Source organism: Microtus ochrogaster, chromosome 15 (assembly GCF_000317375.1).
Source record: "Microtus ochrogaster isolate Prairie Vole_2 chromosome 15, MicOch1.0, whole genome shotgun sequence".
NCBI lineage: Eukaryota > Metazoa > Chordata > Mammalia > Rodentia > Cricetidae > Microtus > Microtus ochrogaster.
The window spans coordinates 886,712-895,591 of NC_022017.1; the positions used below are offsets into that span (position 1 = coordinate 886,712).

At 50.7% G+C, this 8,880-nt stretch overlaps 1 protein-coding gene across 1 annotated transcript in view; it reads left to right on the forward strand.

Moving 5' to 3' along the window:
* Itga5 (integrin subunit alpha 5) overlaps positions 1–8,880 on the forward strand; it is a 23,287-nt gene that overhangs the window by 10,395 nt on the left and 4,012 nt on the right. Inside the window, exons 10-27 of the mRNA XM_005353778.3 lie at positions 586–642; positions 777–829; positions 995–1,203; positions 1,461–1,652; positions 1,825–1,870; positions 2,224–2,325; positions 2,457–2,512; positions 2,599–2,753; positions 2,911–3,048; positions 3,144–3,211; positions 3,474–3,624; positions 3,713–3,805; positions 3,919–3,998; positions 4,101–4,181; positions 4,285–4,390; positions 5,242–5,394; positions 6,661–6,744; positions 6,849–6,962. Coding sequence (XP_005353835.2) covers positions 586–642; positions 777–829; positions 995–1,203; positions 1,461–1,652; positions 1,825–1,870; positions 2,224–2,325; positions 2,457–2,512; positions 2,599–2,753; positions 2,911–3,048; positions 3,144–3,211; positions 3,474–3,624; positions 3,713–3,805; positions 3,919–3,998; positions 4,101–4,181; positions 4,285–4,390; positions 5,242–5,394; positions 6,661–6,744; positions 6,849–6,962 — 1,938 coding nt within the window. The remainder of the gene's footprint in view (positions 1–585; positions 643–776; positions 830–994; positions 1,204–1,460; positions 1,653–1,824; positions 1,871–2,223; positions 2,326–2,456; positions 2,513–2,598; positions 2,754–2,910; positions 3,049–3,143; positions 3,212–3,473; positions 3,625–3,712; positions 3,806–3,918; positions 3,999–4,100; positions 4,182–4,284; positions 4,391–5,241; positions 5,395–6,660; positions 6,745–6,848; positions 6,963–8,880) is intronic.

The following is an 8,880-nucleotide window of genomic DNA, read 5'->3' on the forward strand; positions in this document are numbered from 1 at the left end:
TGTGAGCCACCATGTGGTTGCTGGGAATTGAACTCAGGACCTTTGGAAGAGCAGGCAATGCTCTTAACCACTGAGCCATCTCTCCAGCCCCCCAGTGTGTTTTCGGTATCAGCTACTGTTCACCTGCTGCTTACCAAGTTCTTTAGTCTCTGAGAGGCAAAAACAATGCTCCTGGTTCCACTGATCTTACATTATAGTGACTAGAATCTACTGGGTAGAGATGAAAATCCATAAGAGATATAAAGGAAAAAGACAAATCAGCGGGGGCTGGAGAGATGGCTTGGCTGCTTCTCTAGAGGTCCTGAGTTCAATTCCCAGGAAACACATGGTAGCTCATAACCATCTGTAATGAGATCTGGTGCCCTCTTCTGGCCTGCAGGCAGAATGCTGTATACATTATAACACTGTATACATAATAATAAATAAATCTTAAAAAAAAAAAGGCAAAACAGCAAGGGGGTAGAGAAAACCTGTAGGTGGAGGGAGGGCAAACTGGAAAGGAGTCAGAAGCGCTGAGGAATGCCTGTCCCATGTGTCCCAGACCTTCGACTGTGGGGCATTCAGGACCTTTCTCTTCACCTTCAGGTCACCATCCTTAATGGCTCAGATATCCACTCCCTCTACAATGTCTCAGGAGAACAGGTGAGGACACCCTTGCCTCCACCAAGCTGTGGACCAATAGTGTCAAACTCCCCACCTCTCTGGAGCCCCTAAACGTCTGCTCATAGGTCCTCGTTATCCTTCTACCGACTGAACCTTGTTCTTTGTCCCCACAGATGGCCTCCTATTTCGGCTACGCTGTGGCCGCCACTGATACCAATGGGGATGGGTGAGTGCTGGGAAGGAGGGCAGTGCAGGCAGAGTGCTCCTTGAGGGTGTTTTCTATTCACAGAAGGGAGCCTGGGGATCCAGAATGCCTGGGATTTCCTGGATGGGGCAGTAAATGGTGGCAGGACAAGGTTATCAGGATGCTTGGGTCTGCCATTTTCCTCAGGCTAGATGACCTGCTGGTAGGGGCACCCTTGCTCATGGAACGGACAGCTGACGGGAGGCCTCAGGAGGTGGGCAGGGTTTACATCTACCTGCAGCACCCAACTGGCATCGAGCCCACACCCACCCTCACCCTCACTGGCCAAGATGAGTTTGGCCGATTTGGAAGCTCCTTGACACCTCTGGGGGACCTGGACCAAGATGGCTACAATGGTAAGCATCATGGCCCAGGGGGCTAAGGCGGGGAGTGGGGGGTGGAGGATGGGGGGTGGGGAACTTAGGGGGAGGGTTTCTGTCAACTAAACTAACTACCCAGGCCCCCTTGACTTCCCATGGGTATTGGAGTTTAAAGAGATTTAGAGCAGGAATTGACAGGTAGGTGTGTAGGGAGTGATATCCGGAGATTTTGTGGTAGGGATTTGGAGCCCTGGCCTCCTGACTTGACGACAAATGTGTGTTATGTCTTGCAGATGTCGCCATTGGAGCTCCATTTGGTGGGGAGACCCAGCAGGGAGTCGTGTTTATATTCCCCGGAGGCCCAGGTGGACTGAGCACTAGGCCTTCCCAGGTTCTGCAGCCCCTGTGGGCAGCTGACCATACGCCAGACTTCTTTGGTTCCGCCCTTCGAGGAGGCCAGGATCTGGACGGCAATGGATACCCTGGTAAGTTGTAGCCACTGCCCCTTCGTCTTAGAAGGTGCATTTCTAGGCAGCTGCCACCAGATGGTGCAGTCCCCTAGCTCAGGCTTCCTTGAGTCATGAAATTAGAAAGTTTAGGAAAAAAGGGTCCTAATTTGGGGCTTGCTGTGAAGGGTTGTATTTTGACTTTTTGCAGATCTAATCGTTGGGTCGTTCGGTGTGGACAAGGCTCTGGTGTACAGGTACGGACTCAGGGAGACTGAGGCAGCCTGGGGAACTGGAAATGCCCCTTTAGAACAAGGACTGGGGACGTCAGTGCAGAGGCAACTGGTGTCCTGGGGCTGGTGCCAGCTCTCAGAGGAGTCTTTTTTTTTTCTTTTTTTTTTTTTTTTTTTTTTTTTTGAGACAGGGTTTCTCTGTAGCTTTGGAGCCTGTCCTGGAATTAGCTCTGTAGACCAGGCTGGCCTTGAACTCACAGAGATCCGCCTGCCTTTGCCTCTCCCCCCCCCCTTGCTGAGGTTAAAGGCATGGGCCACCACTGCCCAGCACCTCAAAGGAGTCTTAACTCTGTTTAACACACATTCACTCTCTACAGGGGGCGGCCTATCGTGTCTGTCAGCTCATCTCTCACCATCTTTCCCTCCATGTTCAACCCAGAGGAGCGCAGTTGCAGCCTGGAAGGAAACCCTGTGTCCTGGTGAGCTGAGCCAGAACCCTGTTAGTGGGCAGGGGGCCATGTCTGCCCCAGGAAAGAACAAATGGGGGTGACCTAGTCGGGAGGGTCCAATTCCAGTTACACTCAGTGCTTTCTCTTCTGTCGTTCTCCAGCATCAACCTTAGCTTCTGCCTCAATGCCTCTGGAAAACACGTCCCCGACTCTATAGGTGAGGAGACAGGCCGTGGTGTGGGGTGCCAGGGCTGAGTCCGGCAGCTAGGATGGACAGACTCACACTGCATTTCCTGGCCACAGGTTTCGAGGTTGAACTCCAGCTGGACTGGCAGAAGCAGAAGGGAGGGATCCGACGGGCGCTCTTCCTGGCTTCCAAGCAGGCCATCCTTACCCAGACCCTGCTTATCCAGAATGGGGCTCGGGAAGACTGCAGGGAGATGAAGATCTACCTCAGGGTATGGGCTGAGAGTGCAGTTGGTGCCTGGACCTACAGAGCAATGGGGATTGTCAGATATGGGTCTTGAGAAGATTAAAAAAAGAAGCGAGACAAAGAAACAGGGCCACTGAAGCCTCAGAGTCCCTGATCTCGTGTACTCTCTACCCTGGTCCTAGAACGAGTCAGAATTCCGAGACAAACTCTCCCCAATTCACATTGCCCTCAACTTCTCCTTGGACCCCAAAGCCCCCATGGACAGCCATGGCCTGCGGCCAGTCCTACACTACCAGAGCAAGAGTCGGATAGAGGACAAGGTAAGGAAGGAACTTGGGAGGACAGGCCTGGCACCTGAGGCAGGGCCCTGGGAAAGGGGTCGGAGGACCCTTCTCAAAGCTGTCCTGCTCCCCAGGCCCAGATCTTGCTGGACTGTGGTGAGGACAACATCTGTGTGCCTGACCTGCAGCTGGCTGTGTATGGGTGAGTGGGGCTGTCACGTGACCAATGTCACGTGACCAAGGGTCGGGGACAGCTTAGCTGGGAGTCTGCGAGCATCTCTGGCTGTCAGCTCTGTCCGTTTCTCTGACTCTAGACAGAGTAAGCACAATGCTATACGTGCAGCTCCTCATGCTCGCCAGAGCGAGGGCTCAGTCAGCAGGGCCACTCCTGCTGTGTGCTACCATGCCTGATTGCCTTGGTTCGTGGATTCATTCTTCAGTGTCCTTACCCTGTCTCCCTCCAGGGAGAAGAAACAAGTGTACCTGGGTGATAAGAACTCACTGAACCTGACATTCCATGCCCAGAATCTGGGTGAGGGTGGCGCCTATGAGGCTGAGCTTTGGGTCACAGCCCCTCTGGAGGCCGAGTACTCAGGACTTGTCAGACACCCAGGGGTGAGAAGGGACTCTCAGGTGGGGTGCAGAGGTGGTCCCCTCCAGAGGGGTGCCAAAGCCTGATTGGCCTGTGCCCACCTATCCCCAGAACTTCTCCAGCCTGAGCTGTGACTACTTTGCTGTGAACCAGAGCCGCCAGCTGGTGTGTGACCTGGGCAACCCCATGAAGGCAGGTGCCAGTGTAAGTCAGGAATAGAAGAGGAAGGGTGGGAGCGAGCCCAGGATGGGGTCCTGCTGCCCCAGCATACAGCTGAGCACCCCATCTAACTGTCCCTTTTCCTCCCTGTTTCACAGCTTTGGGGTGGCCTTCGGTTCACTGTTCCTCATCTTCAAGACACAAAGAAAACCATCCAGTTCGACTTCCAGATTCTCAGGTAAGGAGTTCAGAGGGAAAAAAGGGAGAGTGGGGGCAGGTGGCAGACCCTGGTGCCTGGGGATTCTCATCAAACGACTTCACTCTTGCCTCCATCTCACAGCAAGAACCTGAACAATTCACAAAGCAATGTGGTCTCCTTCCCGCTCTCCGTGGAGGCTCAAGCCCAGGTCTCCCTTAATGGGTCAGTGCCCAAGCAGAATGGGGCCTTTAGAGGGAGGGGGGTGGATTTCTACGGAAGGACACTTGGATTCCTCTTGCCTGTTCTAAACCATATTCCTCCTCAGTGTCTCCAAGCCTGAAGCTGTGATCTTCCCAGTTAGTGACTGGGACCCCCAAGACCAGCCTCAGAAGGAGGGAGACTTGGGCCCTGCTGTCCACCATGTCTATGAGGTGAGGAGGTCAGGAGACAAGCTGGGGGTCAAACCACATGAGGGGACAAAAGAGGACCACTATAAGTGACAGCAGCTAGGACCTGGGTCAGTGGAGAAGAGGGGACAGCCTGGTGAGTACTGAGAGCTTCTGACAGATGGCCAGAAGAGGAACACACTAGTCACGGACTTACAAGGAGTCACATGGGGATTTCTGTGAGTTCCAGGCCAGCCTGGGTACAGAGTAAGACCTTGTCTCAAAAGTGGGCTTTATAGCTGCCTTCAGATGTCCCTTCAGTTCTCAGTCCTGATGCAGTGTGTATGGGTTGTGACCCAGGCCTGCATATCGAGCCAGCCTTCCCTTCAGAGAATTGTGTTGGAGGAGGGGCCACTTGTTTGTCTAAGCCTGACTAGCTTAGACCCGAAATAACCACACAGAACCTGTATTAATTAAATCACTGCTTTACACTTGAGAGGCAGAGGCAGGCAGATCTCTGTGAGTTCGAGGCTAGCCTGGTCTACAAGAGCTAATTCCAGGACAGGCTCCAAAGCTACAGAGAAACCCTATCTCGAAAAACCAAAATAAAAAAAAAAGTCACTGCTTGACCCATTAGCTTTTTTCCTGCTGTTTATCAAACCATATTGGTCTGAAAGCAATCCACAGGTTCTCATCTTCTGTGGAAACAAGAGAAGAACCTCTTTTCAAAAGCAACATAGCCTTAGACTCAAATTTTAAAGTCATGATACCTTTATAATATACATGCTGGTTTTGCTTAGCAGCCCGTATAATAAAATGTCTCTCTGTACTTAGCTCCTTCACAGTCAAAAAGTTCAGAGATAACACAATAATAGAGTTGTATTGTTCCCTCTCAGCTCATCAACCAGGGCCCCAGCTCCATCAGCCAGGGCGTACTGGAGCTTAGCTGTCCCCAGGCTCTGGAAGGCCAGCAGCTCCTCTACGTGACCAGGGTGACAGGACTCAGCAACTGTACCTCCAACTATTCCCCCAACTCACAAGGCCTGGAGGTAAGAACCTGGACATGGGCATGGGGTGGTGGACTGGGGTCTAGGAAAGGCTGCCTGGAGACTACTGGAAGTGGTGGGGAGATCTGGAAGGGAAAAAAAAGGCCTATATCCACTGCATTTCTGTCCTTTGTCCTGAAATAGCCTCCACTCTGTCCTGGTGTGCTCCTAGATCTGTGCCACCTTGTCCTTCTGTGAGGCTTCAGACCTGTCCTCTGGCCCTCTGAGACTGTGTTTACTTGTCAACAACCCTTAATGAAGTAAGGGTTACAGTGAACACTGTTAGACCTAGGAAAACCCCCACACCAAATGAAACTCACAAGGTCCTCTCACTCCTGGAGCTTGCATCTAACAAAGACTTGGTAAACAATAAGACATAAAAAGAAAAATAATTGGCTGATGAGAAGTAATGAAACCTGGCATGGTAGTCCCAGCACTTGGGAGGCAAGGCAGGAGGCTCAGGCATTCAGGGTTATTCTCAGCTGTATGCCTGAGGCCCTAAGAGAAAAAAGAAAATGGACGGAAAATAATTTAAAAAATGAAAAAAGCTAGCCAGGCGGTGGTAGTGCACACTTTTGATTCCAGCACTCAGGAGGCAGAGGCAAGCAGATCTCTGTGAGTTTGAGGCCAGCTGGTCTATAAGAGCTAGTTCCAGGACAGGCTCCAAAGTTACAGAGAAACCCTGTCTCGAAAAACCAAAAAGACAAAAGGAAAAAGCTACGCAGGCATGGTGGGCATGTCTGTCATCTCAGCACACCTCTAATCTCAATCACCAGCACTTAGAGGAGGCTGGAGCGGGAGGATAACCACAAAGTTAAGGCCAGTCCACTCTACATAGTGAGTTCCAGGACAGCCAAGGCCACATAGTGAGAACTCTTGAAGGAAAGAAAGAAAACAGACAAGTGGACCTCTAGAAGAGGTAGCCTTAGCCGGGTAGGACACTTGGCTAGCGTGTCCAAGACTCTAGGTTCAATCCCAGCATTGCTAAATCAACAAATCAAGTCATGATTCTACTGAAGCCTGAAAGACAAGGCTAAGGACATTCCCAACGGAGGAAACAGCCAGTACAAAGGTCCCGACGCAGGAAGGACTTAGTGATTCTTTACACATCTCCTATTTCAGTGCAGAACAAGGTGGAGGCCTTGTTCTTGGCAGTGGGTGGGTTGGCTGAACACAGGGACAGAGACAGAAGCAAGGCCCCTGCTCTGGAACTCAGGTTCAGGCTGATCTAGGTATGATGAATCAGGAGGGACATTTCTCTTCTTCCAGTTGGATCTGGAGAGTTCCCCACACCACCTGCAGAAACGAGAGGCTCCAGGCAGGAGTTCTACCGCCTCTGGGCCACAAGTCCTGGTAAGTCATTGCAGGGAATGAAGTTTGTCCCTGGCACTGGACACCCATTTGAGTTCTGAGGATCACCAGAGCAGTCTGGGCTCAGAGGCCTTCTTTCTTTCCAGAAATGTCCTGAAGCCAAGTGCTTCAGGTTGCGTTGTGAATTTGGGCCACTGCACCGCCAAGAGAGCCGGAGTCTGCAGCTGCATTTCCGACTCTGGGCCAAGACTTTCCTGCGGGTGAGGGAGCCTGGACCCCAACCTTTGCACCTAGTTGGGCTGACCCTGCTCTTTCTCTGCTTTCTGCCCTTCCACCTCTGCTTTGGTAACCCTACAAACTACACAAACTACAATTCTCCCTCACCCTGGTTTAGACCAGTTGTGTGTCCTTGGCACCACCTTGTGGGCACAGAAAGAGCAACTGTTTCCCTTTCTGGTTCTGATAGAAAAAAGAAGAGCCCAGCGTGGTGAGCATGATAGAACAGGCTCACCTTCAAACCAGCACTCCTGTCTCAAAGAACTAAAAGGAAAAGCAAAGCAAAGCAGTAGAGGGGATGGGAACACATGTCAGTGAGAGTCCCAATCCATGGCTTTAAACACCAGAGCTGGGGCTGGGGAGCACTTACATGCACGTATGAGGAGCAGAGTTCAAAACCTCAGCATTCACATAAAAGAATGCCTAGCCAGCCAGGCGATGGTGGCGCACGCCTTTAATCCCAGCACTCGGGAGGCAGAGGCAGGCGGATCTCTGTGAGTTCGAGACCAGCCTGGTCTACAAGAGCTAGTTCCAGGACACGCTCCAAAGCCACAGAGAAACCCTGTCTCGAAAAACCAAAAAAAAAAAAAAGAATGCCTAGCCAGTGTGGCAGCCACCTGTATGCAGTCCCAGCACACAGGAGGCAAAAACGGGATCCCCACAGTTGGCTGACCAGACAGTTGAGGCAAACTGGTGATCTCAGGGCTCTGGGTTTGATTATGAGAAATCTGACATCAGTCTCTGATCCACCCATACATGTAGCCACACAGCACACACACGCATGCACATGAGAGAGAACAGGTCTCAGTGGATGAGACTTCAGCCTCTGAGCCCCTCATGTGCACTCACATACACCACACATGGGAAGGAGGTCTGTGAGATGGCCTGGGGGGTGGGCAGAGGTGCCTGCCTCCAAGCCTAATATTTGAGTTTGGTCTCCAGAACCCACATTACAAAAAGAGAGAACTGAGTCCCTTTGCCCTCCATAGGCAAGCCTTGGGATGTGCATGCCAAACCACACACAAATAAATAAACAAATGTTTAGAAAAGAAAAAAGAGGATCGGGGAGATGGCTCAGTGAGTAAGCGAACTATATGTTCAAGCCTGACCACTTGGGCTCGATTCTTGGAACCCGAGGAAAAAGCTGACTTTGGTGGGTCAGCCAGCCTGGGATATATAGCACAGTGACAGAAACAAGAGAGACCAGCCTCAAAAGACTAGAAGGAGAAAACTACCTTGTGAAGTTACCCTCTGCTCTCCACGTGTGTTATGGAACATGTGCGCTGGCGTATGTACATGCATACACACATATGCACACACAAAGAACACACAGGCACATAAATAACTGTCATTTTTGAAAAACAATTTTAAGAGGGCTGGAGAGATGACTCAGTGGTTAAGAGCACTGGCTGCTTTTCCAGAGAACCTGAGTTCAATTGCCAGCAACCACATGGTGGCTCACAGCCATCTGTAATGGGGTCTAATGGCCTCTTCTGTCTGATGCCGTCTTCTGTCATGCAGGCATACATGCAAGTAGAGCACTCATATACTTAAAATACATAAGTAAATAAATCTTTAAAAAAAATTTAAGACAATAGAAGGAAAGATGAATCCATAGCAAACAGACAAGCAGAAGCAGGAAGAGGGAAAAAAACATTTACTGAACACACATTATGAACCATGTTAACCCATATCAACCATTAAAATATATATTGAACATACAGTCATCTAATTATGCATTATTCAGTTATAGTTACTCAACTTGACGTTTATTATTTCTCATAAAAACATTAAGAGAGGGGCTGGAGAGATGGCTCAGTGGTTAAGAGCACTGCCTGCTCTTCCAAAGGTCCTGAGTTCAATTCCCAGCAACCACATGGTGGCTCACAACCATCTGTAATG